This window comes from Cynocephalus volans, chromosome 16 (assembly GCF_027409185.1).
Source record: "Cynocephalus volans isolate mCynVol1 chromosome 16, mCynVol1.pri, whole genome shotgun sequence".
Lineage (NCBI taxonomy): Eukaryota > Metazoa > Chordata > Mammalia > Dermoptera > Cynocephalidae > Cynocephalus > Cynocephalus volans.
In genome coordinates this window covers 16809883-16837743 of record NC_084475.1, presented here as the reverse complement: position 1 = coordinate 16837743, position 27861 = coordinate 16809883, and the positions used below count along the sequence as shown (strand labels likewise).

The 27861-nt window shown below is 40.4% G+C and overlaps 1 protein-coding gene and 1 pseudogene across 1 annotated transcript; one reads left to right on the top strand and one right to left on the bottom strand.

Annotated features, from left to right (window-relative positions):
* On the top strand, positions 1-27831 carry PRPSAP1 (phosphoribosyl pyrophosphate synthetase associated protein 1). The gene is made up of 10 exons (XM_063080837.1): positions 1-373; positions 4517-4569; positions 7555-7621; positions 14324-14496; positions 15494-15609; positions 16037-16092; positions 16818-16963; positions 25093-25163; positions 26173-26319; positions 26999-27831. The coding sequence occupies exons 1-10, from the start codon at positions 204-206 to the stop codon at positions 27155-27157; spliced, it is 1158 nt and encodes a 385-aa protein (XP_062936907.1). The 5' UTR covers positions 1-203; the 3' UTR covers positions 27158-27831.
* Positions 18749-23171, bottom strand: LOC134365036 (enhancer of rudimentary homolog; annotated as a pseudogene).
* Positions 27832-27861: the final 30 nt, after the last annotated feature.

Here is a 27861-nt window from a genome sequence, read left to right as displayed (position 1 = left end):
GCGGCGCGGGTCGCTGTGAGCGTGGGCTCCGCGGGAGCCCTTGGTGGCGTTTGGGAGCTGGGGGCTCGGGCCTCTCCCCTCCTACGCCGGCCTTCTCAGCGCCTTCCCCAACCGGACCCCCGGGCCTCGCGGCCGCCTCGGTCGGAAACGCTCCCGGTGCAGCCCCGCGCGGGGCCGGCTGTAACCGCGCCTCGGGCCGGACGATGCCCAAGAAGCTGCTGCTGCTGCCGCCGCTGTCCGTGTCCTCGGCCTTCCGCGCCCCGCGAGCCCGCCCCGCAGCCCGGCCGGCCATGAACGCCGCTCGCACCGGCTACCGAGTCTTCTCGGCCAACTCCACGGCCGCCTGCACGGAGCTGGCCAAGCGCATCACCGAGTAAGCGCGGGCGGCGGGAGGCCCGGGCCGGGCCGAGGGGAGGGCCCGGGCGGGGAACGGCGGGCGCCGCGCCCGGCACGCCCCCGGGGACCCCTCTCCAGGGGTCGTTCTGGCAACTCTGCTCCTCCGCCTCCGCCCGGGGGATTGTGTGGCCCCGCTTTCCTGCACCCGGGGACGGGGTCGCAGAGCCTCTCCGTTTCGGAGCTGAGCAAACCCTCGGAGGGGACAGAACCACCCCCAGCCCCCGGTTTTGCAGCTGAGAAACTTTCGGCGGACTCTTGGCGACTTAAGCCCCCAATCCTTGGACCGCTGTCCTTCCTTTCGTGTCCCCACTCCCGCGTCCCAGGGCGGTGGTGAGCACTCTGCCACCACCGGAGTGCGTGCCTCGGAGAGGGGCTCTCGGTTGGTCCCGTTCCCACGGTTGGAGCTGACCTTTGAGTCTGGCCGTGGCCATTCCCGAGTCTCCTTAATGGGACAGGCGGATGTAGTTCGTAGTTCCGAGGGGAGGGCCCGGCAACCGAGCAAAAGTGTGGGGAAAGGCAACTCCTGGGCCGCAGAATGGTCGGGGTTGGTGATAGAGACTCTAGGCCTGACCATGTTTCAAGTCGTCTTTAGATTGGATCAGTCACTTGAAGGAAAGTCTTTGCTTTTCTTTGTCTTTTTAACCCAGGGAAGCTTGTGATCCCAGGTGGCTTTTGGGGTCTGACAGCTCTCAGATGCTTTCCTACCCTTGCCACTTATTAGCTCTGGGACACTGGGCAAGAGACTTGATTTTCCTAAACTTCATTTGTAAAATGTGGATGATTCTATCTATTGGGCAACGATAATGTGAGCATGACCGAGATAATGTAGGTAGGTAGGGTATCTAGCAGAGCGGGGGCTCATAGTGGCCCTCTGAATAATACCTGTTTACTAAATGGCCTCCTTTCTAGTTGGCTTTTTTGGAGAATGACAGAGTTCTACCTAATATAAAGGGAGAGACTTATGGGCTCTTTCCAAATAAACTTGTCAGAAATATAAGACATAAAATAAGTAGCTTGTCCTTTGACTTTTTTAAGTCATTTTCACTTTTTTGTTTGTTTTTGGTAGCTCCTGAACAGGGATTGAACCCTGGACGTTGGTGTTATCAGCACCGTGCTCTAACCAACAGAGCTAACAGGCCAGCTCTTCGTTTTCACATTTTAAACAGTATACATTAGAGTTGCTGTGAATTTTTCAGGTTGATAAATAATTGCATGAATATATTTAAAAATTCTAGATGGACGGTTGGTTAGAGTGTGGTGCTGATAATACCAGGGTCCTGGGTTGGATCCCTGTAACTGGCCAGCTGCCAAATAATAAATAAAAAAAATAAAATAATAATTCTAGATGGAAGTGTAGAAGAAAAGGGAAACTTTAGTCAAAACTTTCAGCTATGCCTGTTTTCTTTTTCTTTTTTTTCTGGAAAGATGGCTGGTAAGGGGATCTTAACCCTTGACTTGGTGTTGTCAGCACCACGCTCTCCCAAGTGAGCCACGGGCCAGCCCTTATGCCTGTTTTCATTTGGAGTTTTAAGTGGAATTAGAAAAGTGTAAAAAAACAAACAAACAAAAAAACCTTTTGCACTTTACTACCTAGTTTCTATTTCTAACCCCGGGTTATTTGTCTTTCTTTTTGAGAGCAAACCGGCCATCCCTATTATAGGATCCGAACCCGTGGCCTTGGTGTTATCAGCACCGCACTCTGCACTCTACTGAGTGAGCCAAGGGCCGGCCTATTGTGTTTGTTTTTATTGACCACATATGACCTTGCTGAGAGAAAACAGAAGGGAGCACCTTTAAAGGGCACATTTAAAAGTCAATGGTTTTTGTTTTTTTGTTTTTATATTAGGTTCTTCCCTGCCAAGTTCCAGAAAGGTTTTAAGTTTCTGTAAATACTAAATATTTGTGCATCCCTTATGTTTTATATGTTGAGTTTCTCAGTAAGATTTTAATTCAGAAAGAGGTTTTACCACTAAACAGAGTTTGAAAATCACTAGATTAGATGACCCCTGAGATCATAGTATTTTATTTTCATGGTTCCTTTCAGCTCTAAACTTCAAGCAAGGATCTTTGAACTTTTTTTATTATGTACTTCATTTTTAAAATTTCGATTATGTACTTTAAGCCAAAGTGTTGGGTACATTACCTTTCCAGGATATGTGTAAGTTACATGTGTGCTGCAATTAGCCTCCAGGTATCTTTCATCCCACTTCCACACTTAGCAGCTTTTTGCTAATCTTGTTTCACCTACTCTACCTATCCTGCACTTTTTTGTTTGGCTGGAGTATTTTTTTTTTATTATGGTAAAATACACTTAACATAAGATTTATCATTTAACCATTTTTAAGTGTACAATTCAGTGTCATTAATTACATTCACTATGTTGTGCATCTCTCACCACTATTCATTTCCAGAACTTTTTCATCATCCCAAACAGAAACTCTGTACTCATTAAACACTAACTCTCCATTCGCCGCTCTCCCCAGCCCCTGGTAACTTCTATTCTACTTTCCGTCTTTATGGGTTTTCCTATTCTAAGTACCTCATACAAATGGAATGATACGTGTCTGGCTTATTTTACTAAGCATAATTTATTCAAGGTTCATCCACGTTGTGGCACATACCAGAATTTCATTCCTTTTTTTTTTTTTTTTTTTTTTTGTCGTTTTTTCGTGACCGGCACTCAGCCAGTGAGTGCTCCGGTCAGTCCTATATAGGATCCGATCCCGCCGCGCTCCCAGCGCAGCACTCTACCAAGTGCGCCACGGGCTCGGCCCGAATTTCATTCCTTTTTAAGGCTGAGTAATATTCCATTACAAGTATATACCTGGCTAGAATATTTTTAAATACATTCCACCCTTAGATCATATTATTTCTTTCTTTGTTTTTTTTTTTTTTTTTGGTAACATGGTTGATTGTACATATCTGTGGAGTACAGTGTTGGATATCAACACCTGTGTGCAATATGTGATGCTCAAATCAGAACAATTAATATATTCAACAATGTACAATGTTGTCATTTTTCGTGGCTCTTCACCAATTCCTCCCTTCCCCCACACCTTTCCCACCTCTGGTAACCTCAGTTCTCCTTTTGAAAATTCAACGTATTTTTGTGATTGTTCTTTCTTTCTTTTTATTTATTTTTTAATTAATATGTTTATTTTTTAGCTCCCACTTATGAGTGAGGACATGGTATTTCTCTTTCTGTGCCTGACTTATTTCACTTAACGTGATTTTCTCTGAGTTCATCCATGTTGCTGTGAATGGCAGTATCTCATTCTTTTTTATGGCAGAGTAGTATTCTGTTGTGTTATATTCCATACTTTCCTTATCCAGTCATTTGACAACATACATGTAGATTAGATCCTATTATTTCACTTGTAAAAATGGTAATGCTAACTGATAAGGACTTTAAAAAAAACTTATACCACCATTGATTCCTTACTATTATGTAATAACTAACCCATGTTCATACTTTGCTAGTTTGAAAAATGGCTTTTTATACTTGGTATATTATAACCAGGATCAAAACAAGATCTACACAATTATATTTGGTTAATGGCACTAAAGTCTCTTTCCTTTTTTTTTTTTTTTAAAGATGACCGGTAAGGGGATCTTAACTTGACTTGGTGTTGCCAGCACCACGCTCTCCCAAGTGAGCTAACTGGCCATCCCTATATAGGGATCTGAACCCATGGCCTTGGTGTTATCAGCACCGCACTCTACCAAGTGAGCCACAGGCCGGCCCTACCGAAGTCTCTTTTCATCTATATTCTTTTGACAATTGAGGCATTTACCTGTGGCTTATGCTTTTAGAATTATTGCTAGTAACCAAGTATTTGGAAATGATTTTCCAAGACAATTATTATTCAAAAAACAATGAACCAGACATTAAACTTTGGTTATGAGCTCTTTTCAGTAAAACAGTGTGTCACAAAATGGTGAGCTGCTTATAGACTAATGTCAGAATTTTAGTTCTTAGTGAATTAGACTTTCTGAATTGTTTTTTTGGAAAGAGGGCCAGTGTAGTTATTTGAGTCTTTTTGTTAAACATGTGCATATGAACTGAAATTTTTCAAAAAGAATTCTTAATTGCTTTTTTTTTTTTTTTTTTTGCTTGTAGGCGTCTTGGTGCTGAATTGGGGAAGTCTGTTGTATACCAAGAGACCAACGGAGGTAGGTTAAAAGTATTTTTTAAACCCCCTTCTCGAAACTGTTTAGTCAGCTGGTGTGTTATTTGTTTTTTAAAATTTTTTTATTTTTTATGTTTATTTTTTTTTAAGATGACCGGTAAGGGGATCTTAACTCTTGACTTGGTGTTGTCAGCACCACGCTCACCCAAGTGAGCCAACCGGCCATCCCTATGTAGGGATCTGAACCCGTGGCCTTGGTGTTATCAGCACCACACTCTCCCAAGTGAGCCATGGGCCAGCCCTAGCTGGTGTGTTTTTAAAAGGCAAATATTACACATGTTTAATGCAGAAACATTTTCTTTTTAGCGTTAGAAGCGCACGTCATCATTCTGTACTTCACTTTAAATTTTCTTTCTTTTCTCCTTAGTGTCTTTTTTCCCCTTTCCACAATGATACAAATATCCTGTCATTTTAGAATGAAAAAGGAGAGATGTATAAAATAGTTTTTCTTCTACATTGGGTTGTATTTGATAAATATTTATCTGTCTCACTAGGTCATCAAATGGCATCAAGAGCAGTCTGATACTAGGTAGTGATAATTTATTTTAAAAATCCTCTTTCAGTTCTCTCCATCTCAAGTCTCTTGTAGACTCTTACCCTAATAACCAAAAATCGGTTGGTAACCCATTTTTGTTGCCCTCTGGGTTGTGTGGAGAACTGTATTATAACATTAACGGATGATGCTTAGCGGAGCTTTCCTGATGTCCAGTGTCCTGGGAACACTCCATTATAAATCTCCTAGTGGGGCCATATACTTCAGATTATAGTGCCCTTATTCTTTGTGAAGGCAAATTAATGTAAAGTAACTTGCATTTATTTTTGCAGAATTGAAAACGTAGGTTCATGATTTTATGTTTCCTTTTCTTTTTCAAAGTTATAACCATCTAAGTAGCTTGAGGGGATGAATTACTAAGACATAATGATGTTTGGGGATCTAAAAAAGCAAAGTACTCAAGAAGGGACAGATAACTTAGTAGGTAGTTGAATGGAATTCACACATTCCCAGCATGTGTATAAGTTACATGTGTTATAATTAACCCCCAAGTATCTTTCATCCAGCCTCCACACTTAGTGACTTTTTACTTTGTGACTTTAGAAATTTTATCAGTTTCCCAGGGAGAATCAGGAGATGTTAGTATTTAAAACCTGAAGGTTAATGCAGATAGGTAAAGTACTCTATTTGGCAATCACCGATTTAATTCATAGTGATGCATTTGGGGATCTTATGAAATGGAGAAAATGGCTTAATGAAGACCCTTTTCTCTAGTCTTCCATCATTGCTGCTTATCTCTCTTTTGAGCTGTTGCTTTCTCTTAAGGTCTTCCTGCCTCCATTTCTAGCCTTTCTAGTCCATTCTACTCACCTCCTCTGGGATGTTCCTAAGATGCAAATATTTTTTACTTCTGCTTCTACCCTATAGGCTGGAGTCCATTCTCCCTAGCAGTCATGTGGGGCTCTTTGGGATCCAGGTTCTGCCCACTCACTTGTCTGTCTTCACTTACATCCATCTCCATGGCTTGTGTGCTCTGACTTTGGAATACCTCTTCAATCCAACCCCTTCTCACTGCCTCTGCTGCTGCCACTCCAGGACAGCCTGCCATTTGCTGGGCGCCTTCAAAAGCAGCTGGAATAGTCTCCCTGGTGCCACTCTTGCCCTAACCCAGTTTTCTTGACAGAGCAGCAAGCGTTCTTTTTTGTTGTGTTGCTGTTGTTTTTGGTGGCTGGCCAGTAACAGGGATTGAACCCTAAACCCTGGTGTTATCAGCACCCACCCTGATCAACTGAGTTAACTGGCCAGCCAGCCAGCAGTTTTTTTTAAAACAAGTGGACCAAATCCTTCCCAACCTCAAATCTACCAGTGGATTTCCTTTCCTATTACACTTAGAATAAAATCCAAACCCCTTATAAAATAAGAAATAAAGTCCAAGGGCCAGCCCTGTGGCTCACTTGGGAGAGTGTGGTGCTGATAACACCAAGGCCATGGGTTCGGATCCCTATATAGGGATGGCCGGTTAGCTCACTTGGGAGAGCATGGTGCTGCTGACAACACCAAGGCAAGGGTTAGGATGCCCTTACCGGTCACCTTTTAAAAAATAAATAAGTAAAGTCCAGAGTCACGTGTGGTCTGGCACCTATTAGCTCCCTGACCTACTGTCTGCTCTTTTTGGTTTTTTTATGGCTGGCCTTGACCTTGGTGTTATCAGCAGTACCATCTAATCAAGTGAGCTAACTGGCCAGCCCCCTGTCTGCCTCTTTCCCTTCACTCACTACTTCCCCAATGGTTCCAAGTGAACTGACCACTCCTCTGCTTTGCACACTCTGCCGCCACTCCTTCCTCTGTTCCCATGCTCCCTTCCTCACTGCATGTTCCAGCTTGCAGTGAGCCCATTGTTCCTGCCCCATTATTCTTTCTTCTTCCTCACAGCTGGTCTGGCTCTGGCACGTTGGGCCTGGAGAGTTGTCTGTTACCCTTTGGTATTGAATTGTCTCTTCTGGGTCCGCTTTTATCCCCTTGGTCGAGGTTTTCCTCTTGGGTGCCCCAGCACAGGGCCTGGCACAGAGGAGGCCTCAGCATTTGTTGAAAGGATCATATGGATGTTAACCTTTGACCTCTTTATTTGCCATAGACACTTCCCATGCATGGTGTTTATGGTTTTTGTTTGTTTTGGTGATGAGAGAGAGTGTGTGTGTGTGTGTGCGTGTGTGTGTGTGTGTGTGTGTGTGTGTGTGTTTAATGGACCCTGTAGACCTGTTTGGATAGTTTTGTCTTCTGTTTTTGGCTTATTTTCCTTCTAGCTTGACTATTTTTTTAATATATGTCCATATCATTCTGAAATCTGTTAAGATTTATTTTGTTGCACGAAGTGACTTATTGGTTTAGATTCATCTTTACTCTCTCCAAATGCTATTTAGTTATTATATCAGGAAGTGCTTTTTTAAAAAACTTTAGGACATTTTTATTTTTCAGAAACAAGAGTTGAAATAAAAGAATCTGTTCGTGGCCAAGATATTTTCATTATACAGACAATACCCAGGTAAGAGTTAGCATTACTTTATGTATCCCTTTTCCTCTGAAATCCTTAATGATGTAATTATCTTTTCATATGAACAATTATTCAGGGGTTTATAAGTTATGAATTTATTTGCATGTTAAACTAAATGCTTCCGAAAGCACAATTATAGTCTTCTGGAATTCCTACCTTGTTTGTCACAGTTTTCAGTTTACTTGACTATCTTCTCTGAGCTTTAAATACCTCAAGGGCAAAATATCTTACCCTCTTACCTCTGTATGTAGTGAACCTAGGCCAGTGTCTGTCAGCTGAACTCTGCTGAAAAGCTTCTTGTTGTTAATTGCATTGGATAGCTGCTCTTGGTTCACACCTATCGAGAAAAGTTTTTGTGCTGCATTTTATTTTATACAGTGGCCCGTTTCTAGCCTGTCTCTACTTTAGATGGCATCACCATTCCTTCCATTAAGGCAGGAGGGTTGACCCTGGAGGAATCCTAGCCTTGGCCTGCCTGAGTGTGAACTTCCTAGTGGGGTTATCTCCTTTCTCATCATTTCACGGGGAATGGGGCAGTTGGGCATCTTTGTCTTTGAAGAATTCAGACCCTCATGTCCTGATCAACTTAGATTCCTGAGACCGTTTGGTAATGAAAATGGCACTGAGTGCCAGCAGTGTGCCAACCACTTTATATGTATTATTTTTAATCTTTAAATCCTACATGGCAGCTATTCTTAGCCCCCATTAAGGGGATTGAAAAAGCTGGGTCTGAAGGAGATCGAGAATGACAGGGTCATGGAGTAGGTAACATGTATGCAAATATAACAGAATCCCTTACATAGTGTTACTAGTAAATACTAAGTGGTTTTATTTTTAATACTTTTTTGTTTGTGTTTTTTTTTTTTTAAAGATGACCAGTACGGGGATCTTAACCCTTGACTTGGTGTTATCAGCACCACACTCTCCTGAGTGAGCCACAGGCTGGCCCCTATTTTTGTTTATTTTTAATACTTTTTTCTGATTACAAAAATATAATGTTCATGTCTAAAAATACAGGCATTATAGAAATGTGTACCAAAAATTAAAAATTATCCAGCCCTTCTCATCCACTCCCCATCCTTTTTTTTTTTTCTTTTTGTGGCTGGCCGATACGGGGAGTGGGGTCCACACCCTTGACTTTGGGGTTGGAACACTGGGCCGTAAGCAACTGAGCCAGCCCGCACTCCCCATTTTTTTTAATCTAAGTACCTTAAACATTTATTTATTCCTCCATATTGTTTATATGTGTATACAAACTTAGGCTCCATTATTCAAGTGATCCTCAAAACCAAAAAAGAGTTAATTTTAATTTTTTTAATCTAAATTTTTCTTACACAACAAATATCTACATGGTTCAAGTTTCAAAGGGTATATAATGACACCTCCCTGTGACCTCAACCACCCAGTTTCCTTCTCTGGAGACAGCTGGTGTTATTAGTTTTTTGGGTATTTTTTCAGAGACTTTATGCATATTTAAGCAGTTGCTTATACATATTTCTTAATTTTGACATAAAAGGAGTCTGTAGTACATTCTGTGCTTAAGTTTTAAAAATAGAACAACATTCTATATCAGTACATAAAGAGCTACCTCATCTTTGGAAATTCTTAGTTTGAAACAATCACAAACTTACAGGAAACTTGTATGTATGGTGCAACCATTTTGGAGTAAGTTGCCAACCCGATGCCTCACTACCTCCAAATACTTTAGTGTGTGATTCCTACAGATGCGGACTTTCTCTCACATAACCACAATGCAGCCGTCAGAATCAGGATATTAACACTTACACCTCACCCTTACAACAGGCTCTGTTCAAGTTCTGCCCATTTTCCCAGTAATGTTCTCTGCAGCAGACAGAACTAGTTCAGAATCTGACGTAGCATTTAGCCATTGTCTTTGTTCAGTCTTCTTCAGTCTGGAACAGTTCCTCAGTCTTTCCTTGTCAGCACTTTTGAACACTTTGATATTTTGCTGGTTATTTTGTCAGATGTCTCTCAATATGAGTTTGTCAGATATTTAACTATGATGAGATTCATTTTGTGCATTTTTGGAAGGAATACCACGTGAGTGAGTCTGTATTCTCCTTTTTTTTTTTTTTTTTTTGGCGGCTGGCCTGTTTGGAATCCAAACCCTTGACCTTGGTGTTATCAGCACTGTGCTCTACCAAATGAGCTAACCAGCCAACCCTCCTATCTTGTCTTTTGGTATTTCATAATATGTTGTATGGATGTACCACAGTTTATTCAACTAGTTGTGCATTAGTTTGTTTCTAGACTTGTGCTAACAACAGTGCTACTGTGAACATCCTTGTACATAAGCCATGTTGTCTGTGTTTCAGGCATATCTGTAGGAATGTTACCGAAACCCCAAAGGTCTGTTTGCGCACCGCTCAGTAGCCAATAATTGAGAGACAAGTGTTGGTATAAGGAAAGGTAGCCTTTAATCAGGAAGCTGGCAGCCTGGGAAAATGGTGGACTTCTTTCTCAAGGACCATTTCCACTTTTCCCAGCCTTGCCCAAAGGGTTTTATAGAGACAGGTGGTAGAGGGCTGATTCATGGTGACCTAAGCAGGGACGTGCAAGCATAATCATAAAATTGCAGATAAGCATCAAAGAACTTCTCAGGTGGGAGCTGATTCATGGTGACCCTCCTCCATCAAGTCAAGTCATGGATTCAGTTCCTGTTAACCTCAGAAAGATCTAGTTAGTAAGCTAGTAAAGAATGGCCATCTGGGTTAATAATTTCTTCTATAATTATTCTATGTACAGTGCGAACAGGAGTCATTATGTTCTAGCAGTCATGTGAACAAGAGTCATTGTATTCTAATACCCAGCTGCAAGCTATGCAGTTTGGATTACAAGAGTAAGGAAGAAAAAACTGTTAAATTTAGAAGTTTAACAAAGTGGAGTCACTTTGGTTCAAGCTGTTACAGGAAGAACCAAATGGAATTGCTCAGAATAAGGATCCATGTATTGTAGTATTGATAGATACAGCTGCATTGTCCTGTATGTATGTTGAGGATATACTAATTTACATTTCCTCCAGCTATTTTGGTTTTGTATTGTTTTCCTCCTGGCAACTGGAGTCTTTTTGCCTGGTGGTTTTTTTTGACATTGCATCTTAAAAATGAGGGGAAGACCTGAGGGGCTTTGCTAGGAGTACAGTGCTCGTGGCAAGGGAGCTTGCCACTCCACGTGGCTGCTCTGTGGCTGTTCATGCTTATCCTGGCTTTTGTTGATAGAGAATAGTAAAGTTGCATTATCATCAATATTTTTTCTGCATTCTTGAGTTCCTTTAGGGCACAGGAAAGAGCCACATGTGACCCTAGGTCCCTGGCTTGTCTGCCTTAGACTAAGAGCCCTCCACTAGTTTACTCAGTGTTTGGGAAGAATAGAACCTCAGCCTTTGTAGCCACAGGTGGGCCAGCTCTGTCACTAATCTTCCAGGAAATGGGGGGCCTAAGTCCAAAGGCAATATTGGTTGGTAAAGTCTCTTTATTACCCTAACTGAATTTATGGTAGCAAAAGGATGTGTGTTATATAAAGAATTGTTTATCTTTAAGAAATCTTGATAACACTCGGTACCTGGAATTTGAGCTTTGACTTTCAGCTCTTCTCCAAGGGGACTTAGCCTAGTCGGGGGGTAGTTCTCCTTGTGACCGTTGCTCCATTACATGCATTTAGGGATCATCCCAGAGTCAAGGGAAGAAATAAAAGGCTATGACCTCCTCACGTCGCATACCCGTTTTTGTTAGATGATCTGCACAGCATGGATGACATGAATGACTGAGGAGTTTATGAGCTGCCTTCCCTGCTGTTTGTGGACCACTAAAGTACAGTCGTTGCAGAGCCAGGAGGTTGAAAAGTTTTTCATTTTCATGATGAGTTGGGAAAACAGGTTTTGATGCCTCATGAAAGTGTAATCTTTTTCAATACATAATCATAGGATTGACCTAATAAGACTGAATGTTTTTATAGCACATTTTCCTGAGGCTATGCAGTATTCTTTTTTCTTTACTTTTATTATGATTTTAGGAGGTAGGGAGAGAAATAATGGTAATGGCTGACATTGCAGTGGCTGGTAGGTGCCAGGCACTGTTCTGAGGGCTCCAGGGGCATTATGCCATCCAGTCATCCCCACCACCCTCTGAGGCAGGTGGTGGTGGTGTTCTTGATGTTCTCAAACCGTAGAATCCTTTTTTATCCCTTGGCTGGCCGGTACAGGGATGGAACCCTGGACCTTGGTGTTCTCAGCACCATGCTCTAACCAACTGAGCTGACCAGCCAGCCCTAGAACCCTTGATTTCTCCATTTTGGGTGTGCAAATGTATGGGTTGGTTTGTGTTTGTACGGTAGAAGGACAACTATATCCATAATTTCCCTTTGGTTATGATATGTCTCCCTCCATATGCCCACTAGAACTTAAGCTCCATAGGGGAGAGATTTTTCTTTCCTCACAGCTGTCTCCAGCACCTAAAACAATGCCTAGCCTGTAGTAGGCACTCAGTGAGTCGATGAGTTTTTGTTTTATGAATACATGGATTTCAGCCTTCTACGTTGCTAGCATATATAGGCCCTCAAGTACTTGTGGAGTGATTTAATGAATACTATACACAATTTTTATACTTTTCCATCCTTTCTCCATGTTTGCATAATTGGGATTCCCCTCTGCTGTTCTTAGATCTCAGTGAGTCCCTACTTGATGTTTACTTCCTTCCCCACTGAAATTGAAAAGACCTTTGGGGTTTCTGTCTATACTTTGAAATTCCTGGTTTTAGTTCAGACTTCCTTTAACATGTCAAAATCAGTATATATTCACAGTCTACTGTCATGGCAATAAAATGTTCACTGTTAACAGCGTTGTCCTCTTGTGATTTCCTCCCTGTGTCAGTGGTCATCTCTAACTAGTCAAGCATAGAAACAGTATGTTGTTAGTGTCCTTTGTGGTAAAAAGTTGCATTTTATATAATTTTTGGTTTTGACATCTCATGGTAACCAAGATTGCTCAGTATAAATATTTAATACATTCAATCTAGAGTGAAACTTAATATAGACTGAACTTAACAAATGAAGAAGTATCAATGTGCAAGTGTCTTTCAAGGGAGGGACAAAGGCATGGAAAAATGAGTTGGTTAATGGCTAATTGGGAAACGTCTGCAGTTTTTTTCACCTGTACTTGGGGTATTAGAAAATTTGACCAAAAGAAAAAGTAGGAAGCACTTTACAGAGTTGTAGCAGAGAGTGAATCTGTAGAATAACCATGACAGTTTTACATGCGTCTTAATATATGGAAAGGCTCCTTTCCCTTTGAAGAAAGAGCATAGGTATAAGTGGGTACCTTTGACACCCAAACCCTGTCTTGAATATGGTACGTCCTTTATGTGTACTTGTGTTAAGATTATGTAGAAGCCTTGGGCCGGCCCGTGGCTCACTCGGGAGAGTGTGGTGCTGATAACACCAAGGCCCCGGGTTCGGATCCCATATAGGGATGGCCGGTTAGCTCACTGGCTGAGCGTGGTGCTGACAACACCAAGCCAAGGGTGAAGATCCCCTTACCGGTCATCTTTTTAAAAATAAATAAATAAATTAATTAATTAAAAAAAAAAAAAAGATTATGTAGAAGCCATAATTCTCTTCCCAGTGGTTCAGTTTGTATCAAAGCAAAAATATCCTCACCTGGCGGTTCCTATATCTCTTAGGATGGTGGGTATGGAAGAGAGGAAAAATTTGGAGAAAAGACAAAGTGGATATGTGTGATTGTGTATCCTATAAAGAAGGTTATTAGATTTGCCGCAGTGAACTGGCATAGTACTTTTATTGCTTGAGTACTTAATACTTCAGCACCATCTAAAAAACACAGAGAATTAGGATTTTTTTTTAGTATTATCTGCTAGTTATATAGCAGAGGCATCCTGAGGCATTTCAAGGCTTTCGCCTCTTAAAGGTAGAGCCCACCTGAGGTTTGATCAGCCTTGGCAAAGGACAGCAATTCACATTCGCTATGAGTGGGGGAATTGCCTTTCATATTCATATTTGCTTCTTTGTCTATTTGGGTGATCGTTGTCAGGAATCTGTATATCTCAGGGAAAGAAGGGATGGGGTAGGTTTTTGAAGACAAGTTCCAAGACCCTCCCTCCCTCCCCCAACAAGAAAAAAAACAGACCAAATCTTTCTGTTAATGGCGGCTAAATAGAAGGGCAGGTGGGTTTCCCTTGTCACTGATGCTGGCATGAGTGTCAATCCCTGGGAGAGTGCCAGCCAGTGTGGGGTAACTGGTCACCAGCAGTTGCTTTGTATGCCACTGCAGTAACTGTCACTAGCACAGAAGATGCAGGCAAAGGTGAGGGGGTTAACTGTGCTGTGGGTTTGAGTAACCACAGATGAAAACCAGAGCTTACTCAGCTAAAAGGAAGAGTTACTAAGCTTTCCCCTGCATTTGTGAGATGCCATCATAAGTTAGTGTGATGATAAAATGCCTGTAACACCAATCTTGGCAGCCCATGTTAAATTGCTGAAGCTGAGATCTTTTCTAGGGGTTAATAAATGGACTTGACCCAAAAATACAAATTTAACAGGGCTAGCTGGTTAGCTCCACTGGTTACAGTGCCACCCTGTAACACCAAGGTCAAGGGTTTGGATCCCTGTACCGGCAAGCTGCCAATAAAACAAACAAAACTACAAATTTTTCTGTTTCAGAGATGTGAATACAGCTGTGATGGAGCTGTTGATCATGGCTTATGCACTGAAGACCGCCTGTGCCAGGAATATTATTGGAGTCATCCCTTACTTCCCCTACAGCAAGCAAAGCAAGATGAGAAAGAGGGGCTCCATTGTGTGCAAGCTCTTAGCGTCGATGCTGGCGAAAGCAGGTGAGTGTGAACAGACCTGGGGTCCCAGCACTGTTCAGGATTCTTCCCTATTTGAGATTAGTTCATACTTTGCGTATCTAGTTTGGGACCTGCTTTCTTTACATGTTGTTTGCTGATTGCTTTTTCTTATTTGTTTCCTTTTGCATAGTTTGGTTAGGGATGTGTGTGCTTAGGTATAAGTTCTTATTTTTTTCTTTTCTCCTTACTTTAGAATAGCATTGCTTCAGTGTTTTCTATTCTCTAGTGATGGGCTGTTCATTTTAATTGTTCTGTCACTTTTTTTCCATTTCATCTTAATCATTAAAGTTTTTCCTGGCAGTCTTGACATTTGTATGTGACCTTTTGAGCTTCAAGTCTAGATTTATGTATTTGCCTTAGTTAGCTAAATACTATTTAAGACCATAGTATTAAAACTGGATTTTCAGCCAGCTGCCAAAAAAAAAGGAATACTTCTTAAACCATTCCTTTATCACATAAATTATTCCAGACTTCAGAATCTTATCTTTGTGTTATATGAATCTCTTTTCTTCTAAAATGTATATTACTTTGCTTTTGCTTTCTTATTTCTTCCTACTTAAGCCACAGTTCTTAACATTTCTTCCTAGATTCTTTAATCAAGGCCTTACCATTTTTTACATCTTTTATTGCTTTGATATTTATTAATTCCATATTCATATTTTTGCTTCTAGCTGATTTTTCTTTTCTCAGTTTTCAGGACCAAGCTAATAACAGCAGTAGAGGAGAACGTGCTTTTCTCCACTTTAGTTCTTTGTCTGTGTGGAAGGTTATAGGCTCTTTCATATTAGGCTTGACTCATTCTTTAGTCCACTAAGTTGTGTTAAGGTTAGCAATAAAGTCTGTAACTACTATGCTTGTTCACGGTATCCTCTGCTTTCAGTCTTCTGGTAGGAAACAGGAGTTGAGCATCTAGTTTGTGTCCACTGTCGCCATTAACTTGTAGGGGTGAACTTTGTAATTTTTTGTTTTAAAATTTCAGGTTTAACTCACATTATCACTATGGATCTTCATCAAAAGGAAATACAAGGCTTTTTCAGCTTTCCAGTGGACAACCTTAGAGCCTCACCTTTCCTGCTTCAGTATATCCAGGAAGAAGTGAGGAGCCACCAACAAACACCCCATTGTCCTCAAAAGAGATCCTATTTAGTTCTTCTCTGTTATCAGATTTCAATATTGAAAGGCACATCAAATGATTTTTCCCTTAAGTCTTAATGCCTGAGGCAGCCAGATAGGGTTCGCATTTATTCATGGAGGATCATATCTTTAGAAGACATTAAAAATGGATTTCCTTCTAAGTATCTTTAGCAATTTGCTTGTGTTTTCTAGAATGAAAACTTTTTATCTCTTGATGTAGTAGTATTTTTGCAATGATGTCAATTGACAAATGCTGAAAAATTTTAAATGTGTGAATGAAATTCTAGCATATTAGCTAGTTTGGATCATTGATATATGAGGAACAAATGTATTACTAGCATCTAGGTGTTATTTTTTTCAGTATTTTCTATTTTTCCTCCAAATCTAGATTCCAAATTACAGAAATGCAGTCATTGTAGCCAAGTCTCCTGATGCCGCAAAAAGGTAAGTAAGGCAGACATTTGTAAAAATCCCCTCTAAGTGCTTCTGAGTCAGAATTAGCTGTTTTGGAATCCAGGGGTCATAACGTGGCCTTTAATAGCTCACTGGCTCAAGTTTCCCCCACATCCTTGTCATATTCCACACCACAGCTTTCTAGCTTCCAAACAACACAAGTGGGTCTCTGAATAACTCAGCTTTCCCCTGGGAGAAAATGAAGTTCTCCTTCAGGTTCTCAGGAAAAGGAGAACAGTGGGACTCTGAGAATTTTTCAGGCAATTTCTTTTCTATTTTTTTTGGCAGCTGGCCGGTATGGGGATCCAAACTCGTGACCTTGGTGTTATAAGGTTGTGCTCTAACCAACTGAGCTAACTGGCCAGCCGGGTGATGGTTTTTTTGTTTGTTTGTTTTGACAGCTGGCTGGTAGGCAATGGTTTTTAAGACACCTTTTAGAACAAAGTTCTTTCTTCTGAAAATCACTGTTAGAATATTGGACAAAGGAGAGGACCAAAATGATCTAGTATTACATAGTAGCCCAGACCCCAACTCATGTGCCACTGAAGGCATTTACATTCTGTCCTGGGCCTCACATTCTGATTTATGTAAATAATTTTTTGTGTGTTCCTGAAAAGTTGAATGATATTTTCATTTCATGATTAATAGAGTGATGAAATAGTGATGCTTTGGTTTCCTCCTATCAGTTTCACCATTTCTCTCTGTCTTTCTCTTAGGGCCCAGTCATATGCTGAAAGACTGCGTCTGGGTTTAGCTGTAATCCACGGAGAAGCTCAGTGTACAGAGCTGGACATGGACGATGGTCGTCATTCTCCCCCCATGGTCAAAAATGCTACTGTGCATCCAGGCCTGGAGTTGCCATGTAAGATTAGCTCTGTGTTTTTATTTTATTTGTAAACTGAAGAAAGTTTTAATCAGTGTAAATGGCTAGGAGTTAACACCTGTGGGTGTGTATGCTGTCTTGCTATTTTTAATTAATTGGATGGTATTGCATTGATTTCTCCCTTTGTAAAAGGCAAGTGCGTGTGTTACACACATTTGTAGTCAGTATAAGGACAGCTGAGCTATTCTGGGTAGCACTTCACATTCAGAGAGTGTTAAATATAACTTTAGTAAAAAAGCTGTGTGAAATCTTAATTTTATATTTTGGTAAGGTAGGTGATAGCTATTGAGGCTTTGGCCATCAGGTAACTTTAGCATTTATTTTAGTAATAGCCATTTGACCTCATACCCAACTAACTTGCTGTTATTAATCCAACCATGTGGAAGCTATTTACTTCCGGGGACTTTTTTTTTTTTTTTTTTTTTTGGTGGCTGGCCAGTACAGAGTAGAGGGTAATAACTAACATTCTATAGTGGAAAATATGTTTAAGGTTTTAGATGGAGATTATTTCTTTTTAAAATCTGTATCTGTTTGCCATGCCCCAGAAATAGAGATTAGGGCTGGCAAGTTAGCTCAGTTGGTTAGAGAGCAGTCTTGTAACACCAAGGTCAAGGGTTTAGTTCCCAATACCGGCCAGCTGCCAAAAAAAAAAAAAAAAAAAAAACCCAAAAAACAAAAATACAGATTAATAGTAAGGGGAAGAAATGTTAGAATAGTTACACCTCAGTTATTTCAGACAGACACCTGTGTATAAGCATTCTTATTTTCTTTTCCACTCTGTAAATTTTATTACATTGTTTTTTTTAATTTAAATTTTTGGTATTAGCATTTTATTTACTTTTTGAGAGTTTTATAATTAAACATTCTTGAATAAATGATACATTCACATATTTCAGAATTCAAAAAATAGAAAATCTTTTACAATGCAAAGCCTCCTGGCCTCCCACAAACCTTCTTCCCCCAGGTACTCATGTCTCCAATCTGGTTGGCTTCTGGTGTATCCATTCAGAGGCCTTATGGATATATAAGCAAATATGAGGGCACTTCAAAAAGTTCGTGGAAAAATAGAATTAAAAGATATACGAACCTTTCCGTGAACTCTTTGAGGGTCACCTCGTACTTCTTTTTCTCTCATTTCTACACACTTCTTTGGTGGCTGTCCTGTACAGGGATCTGAACCCTTGCTGGACCTTGGTGTCACAACACTGTGCTCTGACCAACAGAGCTAACGGGCCAGCCCTTCTCAAGTCCACACAAATGGCAGTATTGCTCTGCCCCCTTGCTCTTTTCATTCATTAGCTCCTTTCCTGTCAGTACATACAAACTTCTGTCTTTTTAACAACTTCATAGTATTCTATTTTAAGGATATACCATAATTTATTTACTTTGTAAGTAAAGAACATTGGTTTTTCACTAAGACTATATCTTGAGGATATAACTAAACTGTTACCACCCCTCATCCCATCTTGAAGGGTTCGTATAGTGAATGTTATAAAGCAGATATGAACAGTTTGAAGGATTGGAACCAATATTAACTGACAAAGAACTTACATCTAAATCATCATTAAAAAAAGAAAAGAAAAAAAGGGGACAAGGGGGGTTTCAGATTGAACAAGATTCTCACATTTCATCTAATACATTCAGTCTTGGCTAGAGTGTAACAAAATGGAAAGAGGATTGCTGTAATACAAAACTTCCACCACAGTAAGCTGTACACTCCTGTGTTCCTAGCACATCCCCATTCTCCTAATGCTCCCAGCTCAATTAGTTCTGGGCCTGTTGTGCCTGCCCATAAAGGAGCACGTAGATCTTTTACCCACTCTTTGTTATAGGCTGGTGTCTGGGTATCAGCTTGGTAAACAAGGCAGCTGAGGTCTGCCAGATCATTGGTAAAATCAAACAACTGACTGATGTCATGTGTGATAGAGGGACTGTTGGGATTCATTATCTTCAGATGTTCTTCATACACTTTACAAATGCCTTCCATGCGTTCACTCACTGATTCACAGTCAGTGGAAGTTCTGCCCTGGCCTTCTGGTAGGCTGTACCAGCAAAATGGTGTGAGTCGTTGCGCCAAACTTCCCACTGCAACCACTGCCAACACTGCTACACCTGAGCTTAGTTGCAGCGCCACCAACCTACCACAATCTATTTAATCAGTTCCCTGTTGATGGACAGGTAGGGTTTTTTTTTTTTTTTTTTTTCAATCTTACGCTGTGAAAAACAAAGCTCTAGTAGTAATACACATCTATTGAGCTCTGATTACATGCAAAGAGCTGTTCTGAGCACATTAGGAGATCACTGCAGTTGGTCCTCAACCTTCTGTCTAGGGACTTTTATTATTTCTCAATCTTTCAACCAGGAAACAGACCCACAGCCAGGAGCAGGTAGATTCAAGGTTTGGAATAAAGCATCTGGCTCCAGAATCCACACTTTGTTTTTCTTAGCTTTTTATTTTGAACTAGAGAGAAGTTGAAAGAATAATACAGACTTCCACAATACTCTTCATAAGAGTCTCCAAATTTAACATTTATATACATATTGTTATTTTTTGTACCGTTTGAGAGTGGGTTGTGGATATAATGCCCCTTTATTCTGAAATACTTTAGTGTATACTTCTAAAAACAAAAGACTCTCTTACATAATTAATCAGACTCAGGAAACTAATATTATAATACTATTATCTACAGGCCTTATTCATATTTTACCAATTGTCTCACCAATGTCCTGTAGAGCAAAAGAAAAAAACTTTTTTTCTGGTCCAGGACCTAATCCAGGGTCACATGGCATTTAGTTGTCATTTCTCTTTAGTCTCATTTAATCTGGAATGGCTCCTCTGTTCTTTGTTTCTTATGGCCTTGATACTTTTGAACAGTACAGGCCCATTATTTTGTAGACTGTCCCTTAATTGGTGCTTGTTTGTGTCCTCATGATTAGATTCAGGTTTGCACTTTTGGCAGCACTATCACAGGAAACACGTGATGTGTCTCATTACTGGCGCTGTTGATTTTTGATCACTTGGTTAAAGCGGTGTCTGGCAGGCTTCTTCACTGTAAAGTTTTTTTTTTTTTTTTTTAAAGATGACCGGTAAGGGGATCTTAACCCTTGACTTGGTGTTGTGAGCACCACGCTCAGCCAGTGAGCGAACTGGCCATCCTTATATGGGATCCGAACCTGGGGCCTTGGTGTTCTCAGCACCACACTCTCCCGAGTGAGCCACGGGCCGGCCCTTCACTGTAAAGTTACTCTTTTTTCCCTTTGTAATTAATAGTCACTTATGTTAAGACTATGCAAATATCCTGTTTCTCATCAAACTTAGCATCTATTGATGATTCTTGCCTGAACAATTATTACTGTGATTGTTGTCAAATGGTCATTTTTCTGATTCCATCGTTCCCTCTATATTTAGTAGTTGACATTCTAGTGTAAGAAAGTGTTTCCTTCTTCTCTGTTCATTCACTCATTTATATCAGTATGGATTCATAGAATCTCATTTTATTCAGTGGGTTATAATCCATTGCTATTATTTAATGTTCAAATTGTTTCAGACTTTTCTGAAAAATTCCCCTTCAAGCTGCCTCCTGTGTCCTTTTGACATGTCCCTATTATATTTGATATGTCCTTATTTTCTGGTGTAATTAAATATTCCATGTTCATCTTGTACTTTCTTAGCCCCGGAATTGGCTATTTCTCCAAGGAACCCTGATTTCTTTAGTGGAGAATGGTACTCAGAAACCAAGATTTGTGCTCCACAGTGTACACACTCAATTACTGCACATTACTACCTGTGATAACTTTGACTTATGTCCTTTCTAAGTGATTGCATATCTTTACAAGTTAAATGACCAAGAAATAAAATTAGTGGGTCAGAGGTTATGTTGATAGATACTGCTATGTTATCACTATACTTTATATGGTGAGATTCTCTATTCTGAAAATGTTGCTTTGTTACTTAATGGTTGTAACAGTGTATTCCCCTTGCCATTATCATATGCATCATGGAAATAGTGTGACAGAATGCATTTCTCTATGAACATACTGTTGTGGTTTTTGGTTTGTTTGTTTTTAAAAGATGACCTGTAAGGGGATCGTTAACCCTTGACGTGGTGTTAGCACCATGCTCTTCCAAGTGAGCTAACCGGCCATCCCTATGTAGAGATCCATACCAGTGGCCTTGGTGTTATCAGCACCTCACTCTCCCAAGTGAGCCACAGGCTGGCCCTCCGGTGTTTGTTTACATTACAACTTCTATAATTGCTACAGGATCATTTTCTTTTTTCTTTTTTTTTTTTTTTTTAAAGATGACCGGTAAGGGGATCTTAACCCTCGACTTGGTGTTGTCAGCACCACGCTCAGCCAGTGAGCGAACCGGCCATCCGTATATGGGATCCGAACCCGGGGCCTTGGTGTTATCAGCACCGCACTCTACCGAGTGAGCCACGGGCCGGCCCTACAGGATCATTTTCTGTGATTCCCTTTTATAGACTTAGACAAGACAATTCTGGGGGAAAAAAATGTGTTTTGTTTTTGACAGCTGACCAAAACAGGGATCAAACCCTGGATATTATTTCTTATATGTGTAATCGTACCTTCCAAATTAAATATGTTTTGTATTTATATACCAGTTATACAGTATGTTCTAATGGTTCATTTATTAGTAATGAAGATTAAAATATTGGGATGTTATGACAATGCCAAAGAAAAGCAAGTACCCTTGGAATCTTTGCTTTTTTTTTTTTTAGAAAGATGAACTATTTTATCTTTCTTAAACCCATTCTTTTAGAGCAGTAGTTCTCAACTGGGAGCCCCCCAGGGGATATTGGCAATGTCTGGAGATGGTTTGGTTGTCACAATTAGGGGGAGGTGGGGTGCTACTGGCTTCTAGTGGGTATAGGGCAGAGAGCTGCTGAATGTCCTACAACGCGACAGTTATCCAATCCAAAATATCAGTAGTGCCGAGGTTGAGAAACCGTTTTAGAGTAATTTATTAAAAGTGAAGTTGAAGTTGTATGAATGAAGGAGTGAAACTTTAAAGTTTTGCCATTTTATAAGGTAGATTTGATTCCTCACTGGTGATCAGCAAGGGCATCTAAAGAACGTGAAAAGATTGTATGTCTGTAGTTGTGCTAAAGAGTGGTCCATATTTGCCACAGTGGTGAAATTAAGAGTTTGGATCCCGAAAATGAGAGGAAGTAACCTTTTCTGGTTTGATATTCCTGGTTTCTTAATTTTACAAGTGAAGATGTGGTTTTTATCGCTAAAGTGAAAACAGACATTAGCTCCTCTTGAATCTGTTAAATGTAAATTTTGATTTGTTTGCATGTAAACAGGGTTATAAGACTGAAGTCAATTTAGTTCTTTTTCTACTATAGACCTTATTTTATTTCTGATACATTTTTAAAGATTTTCAGTCTGTTGATAAAGTTTGACATTTCATTGAACTAGAAATAAACCAAGATTTAAATGGGTAAGGAATGAATAATTCCTCATAGCCCATTTTATTTTATTTTCTTTATCTTCGGGTGGCTGGCCAGTACAGGGATTGAACCCAGGACATTGGTGTGTCAGCACCACGCTCTAACCAACCTGAGCTACCTGGCCAGCCTGGGGAAATGATAATTTTATATATTCTTTTATTTTTTGGCAGCTGGCTAGTACAGGGATCTGAACTGAGCCAAATGCTCATTTTAAAAGCAAAAGACAGTTTTCTACTTTATTCATAAGAACATTGGAAATGATTTGATGAAATGAAGACATTTTTACTGTAGTTCATATAGTTTTGACAGTGATTTCTGGCCACAATTAATGCACAATTAATTTTATTTTTAAACTGGATTTTTGATAAAATGGAGAAAGAGAAAAGAATCTTAAACTTACGGTAGTTTTAGCATCCTTTATCCTTGACCTTCAGTACCTGCATGCTTTGAAAATTTGGAATTTTAAGTGTTTTATTTTCTGGGTAAGCTATTAGAAAATTATTGTTCTATGAGGTGCTAGTAATTTCCCTCTGTCCTGTAATAAAGTCTGTCTGTTTTTGTAGTAGCCACCAAATTATGTGTTCCATTTTATCCAGATCCTAAAGGCAGATATGAACAGGGAATGAATATATTGGGGAAAAAGGCTTTCTTTTAAGCCTTATTTATTTTTGGCAGCTGGCTGGTATGGGCACCTGAATCTACGACCTCATGTTACCAGCACCACACTCTAACCAAGTGAGCTAACAAGCCTTTTTAGCCTTTTTTAACCTCAATCATAGCCTTGGTTTTTTCATTTCAAATTAACAATAGTTTTGGGGGGAGATAGGGTTGTAGAAAAGTAAGCATGAATACCGTTACATGTTTTCTGCATAAAACTAGAGCTGGATTTCTGTTGATCTCTGATGAGGGACAGTGGTTTGCAATCTTTGTTTTTTTTTACAGAGAAAAATGGTCAAGAAAAGAGACCACCTCTTTTTAAGAAGTGGGTAGATCAACATAACCACCTACCCACCTGGTATAATTTAAAGACAGAACCCTAGGATGTTGCTCCTAATATGGGTGGTTTATTTTCTGCCTCTTTTTAGATGATGTCTATTAAAACTTGTCCTTATGGGGCTGGTTACTTGGTTCAGTTGGTTAGATCATGATGCTGATAACAGAAGGTCCAGGGTTCAATTCCTGTACCAGCCAGCCTACAAAAAATAAATAAAATTATCTAGTAAAATAGTACTGAATTTCATCTCAGCTAATTTGCTGGTTTACAGAAAGGAGTACTTGGTCTTTAAGGTATGCAATGCCCATAGATGGGAATCAGCCAAAATTGACGGTTTCCTGTTAATCACTAAACTGTATAATCCCCCTAATGTTATTCTCTTCCCCTTCCTCCACTACTAATTTAATAAATATTTCAAAAGAATAAAAAGCTTTCGAAAAAAGAATACTCCCCATACTGTGGCTCTCCCCTCCCCCCGAAAAAAGTACAATACTTAGCCTGTTCTTCTGAAAAAAATTTTTTTCCCTCTCAGTTTACTAACCTCGTTTTGAGGGTAAATCTTATTTTCTTTCTCTGTCTTGTAGTTTGCTTTATACACTGATGGCCTTTTCCAGATGTAGATTTTGTAGTCAGATAAGAAGCCTCTACTTTAAGGACCAATTAAAGCAGGAAAAGACGATGGGCCTGTAGTTATTGTCTTCAAGTTCCTGATTTTCAGGAAACACTCTGATTATGTCAGTAGTGCAGTTATCTGATAATAAGGTTACATTGTTGAAATAAGGTTACTTTGGAAGAAAATGAAGTAAAGCCATCTCTTGATCTGGTAGCCTTTCGCTGATTGGTGTTCTACAGAGCGGCATTTATTCTGCATTCCTTTATCAGTTGAATTTTTCTGTTTTTTTTTTTAAACAAAGATGACCGGTAAGGGGATCTTAACCCTTGACTTGGTGTTGTCAGCACCACGCTCTCCCAAGTGAGCTAACCAGCCATCCCTATATGGGATCCGAACCCATGGCCTTGGTGTTTTCAGCACCACACTCTCCCGAGTGAGCCACAGGCAGGCCCGAATTTTTCTGTTTTGAGTGGCATTGCAGTGCTGCTTCTGTGTTTGTGAAATCTTCCATTCTCTGCTGCTCCATCTTTTGTGCTGTGCATTATGGTGGCTGTTAGTCACATGCGGCTCCCACCAAATAGCAAAGACTTAGTGTGAAAAAAATGTAAAACATCTCAGTACATTTTTATATCAATTACATGTTGCAGTGGTAATAGTTCAGATATATTGGATAAAGTAAGATCTATTTATCCTGTTTGTTTTTATTTGGGGGAGGCGATGGCTGGCTGGTATAGGGATCTGAACCATTGACCTTGGCTCTAATCACTGAGCTAACTGGCCAGCCCTTTTACTTTTCAGTGTGGCAACTAGAAATATTAAAAGTTCATGCACAGCTTGCCTTCTATTTCTGTTGTCCAGCACTCCTCTAGACAACTCTATTTCTGAGATCCCAGGTTCGTTGGTTCATTAAGGAGGAATCAGTGTGTTTTGTTGTGTTTTCATTATTACTATTATTTGTCTGTACAGTGGTTTTGCCGTCACTTCAGGGAATGAGGTTGTGATTTACATTTATCTGTTTTGCTAGTGATGATGGCCAAAGAGAAGCCACCAATAACCGTGGTTGGAGATGTTGGAGGACGCATCGCAATCATAGTGGTATGGTCATGTGTCATCCTTCATGTGCAGAGATAACACTACTGGCTCTTAGTCAGTAGGTTGTCTACTTGTGGATTGTATTTCCAGTAATGATGATAGATTTAAATGGATCCATCTATTCTTTCTCACCCAAACTCCCATAGGACAAGTAGCAGAAATTTTTATATAGTTGAACAGGGATTAAAGTATAACCTACAGATAAAAAAAAAATGGCATAGTATCTCCCATTAAGGAAATTCAGCATTATAACCTTCCCCTTATGGGTTCTAGGTCCCTCAAGCCGGCTTGCTTAATCATCCTTAATCCTTAGGCCCCTAAGATGAGCTGAAGATGAGCTGTTGTCTTTCACGAATGAGAACAGGTGTCCCAGTGCAGGCTCATTTTTCATTTGACGTATATGTGCACCCAGCTCTGGATGTCTTTGCTGGCTAAAGGGTTACTGGTCCTTTACAGAAGCTCACTTTATGTCTGTTTTCCTCTCCTATAATATTCCCTTGGAAAAAAAATAAATGGGACACTGGCTCTGTGGAATTAATCAGAAATTTAAAGCAGGGAAATAAGTCTTGGCAATCTTAACTCCAGGTATAATGTCACACACGTATGGTTGGTTGTAAGGCTTCACTGCTCTTTGCTCTGACGGACACACCAAGTACAGGCAAGGCACTTCTATTGCCATTTCTGGATATTCGGTCTTTTTTTTTTTTAAAGATGACTGGTAAGGGGATCTCAACCCTTGACTTGGTGTTGTCAGCACCACGCTCTCCCGAGTGAGCTAACCGGCTATCCCTATATAGGGATCCGAACCTGTGGCCTTGGTGTTATCAGCACTGCACTCTCCCAAGTGAGCCACGGGCCAGCCCTGGATGTTCAGACTTTGACCCAGGCACATAGCTCTGATTTTCCATCAGAAATCCTCTGAAACAAAGTGCAGAACAGAGCAGAGAAGTGTGTGTCTTTACAGCCTGGCGTAGAGGGTGGTTCCTTAATACTAACTCTGTTCTCCTCTCAGGATGACATTATTGATGATGTGGAGAGTTTTGTTGCTGCTGCGGAGATCCTGAAAGAGAGAGGTGCTTACAAGATCTATGTCATGGCCACTCACGGCATTCTGTCGGCAGAGGCCCCCCGCCTGATTGAGGAGGCTTCCATTGATGAGGTCTGTCTGCATTAACAGCTTGGAACATTCAGCTTGATTCAAGATTTGTGGCTGTATTTTCTGTGAATGATAAAATGACTCAGTCAGTATTAAATTGCTCCCCATACTGGCCAGCTACCCGTCCCCCACCAACAAAATTAAATTGGTTAGTCTCTCTCTAGAGTGCCTATGAAATACTGCCTATGCTGGCTAGCAGTTTTTGGGGAAAGGTATGTATTTACAAATAGAGTATATGTCTGTTTGCATAAAGATTTGCTTTGTGCAGTGTTGTAACACCAAGGTCGAGGATCTGGATCACTGTACTGGCCAGCCACCAAAAAAAATAGATTTGCTTCTGTACTTTAATATAATTTGACACACTATAGTAGCATTTCTCTTAAGACTTGCTTTCTCTGATAATATGAAAGTTTTACACAGTCACTGTATTTCTGCACATAGGCTAGGATATTCATAGGACTTGAGTCTTCTGTTCTGAGCCATGTAACCTTCCCCTTGTGTAAAGCTGGGCAACTTTAGTTTGTAAAACTGTACTCAGCGGAACAGGGATTCATAGTTTGGAACTTGGGCTGTGGGTACTATATGTTAGATAAACTTTTCTGAGTATCAGTTTGGGGCACACATTAGTAACTTTTTAAATTTTTTGTTCAATAACTTTATTTTCTATTGCTGCGTGACTTAGGTGGTGGTGACGAATACTGTCCCTCATGAGGTACAGAAGCTGCAGTGTCCCAAGATAAAGACTGTGGATATCAGTTTGATTCTTTCTGAAGCAATTCGGAGAATCCACAATGGAGAGTCCATGGCTTACCTTTTCCGAAACATCACTGTGGATGACTAGCTTTCATGGTTGCTTGAGCCTGGAACTCTTAAGGAAAACATGTACAGAGCACTGCCGTCAGTTATGTACACAGTTTTTCCTCTCAAGGGAGGCCTGGAAATAGCCTGCAATTAGATAGTGTCCCTCACCAAGATTGGTGGGTAGGAGGATTGAGATTGTCAAAGAGAAGACAGAGCAATGGATGAATAACATGGCCTTAAATGTCTGCTGTCAACAGCCTTGTTCCTTACACAGAAGTTATAGATGCTTCCCTGAAAAGAACCTGCAAATCCCACTGATACTGAAGAGAAGTGCAAGGCAGATGAAGTCCTAACCATAGTGTCCATTCAGTTGTTTCGACCCCAGGGAGAAGAGTGTGTTAATGTTGAGCCTGGTCAGGGGAGTGGAGTGCCCTGACACATTTCTATTCAGTTGTCACTGCACCCCACACCCCACCCCACTCCTGGCGACTTCCAGTAAGTCTTTTATAGAGAATCATATTTTTCTTTCAGAAACTGCTGTGCCTGCTGCCATTCATTGAACAGTGAAGCATTCATGGTGTTACTCTTTCCAGGGGTGTCAGATTAGAGAATAGCATCCCATCTCTGGGTGTCCGCCTCACTCTGAAGTGGCAAATAAAAGTATTTGTTGTCTACTTTTCTCTTTATTACACTGCAGAACTGTGTGCTCCCCTGCCTAGATGGTGACTAGCTTCTGTCTGTCTA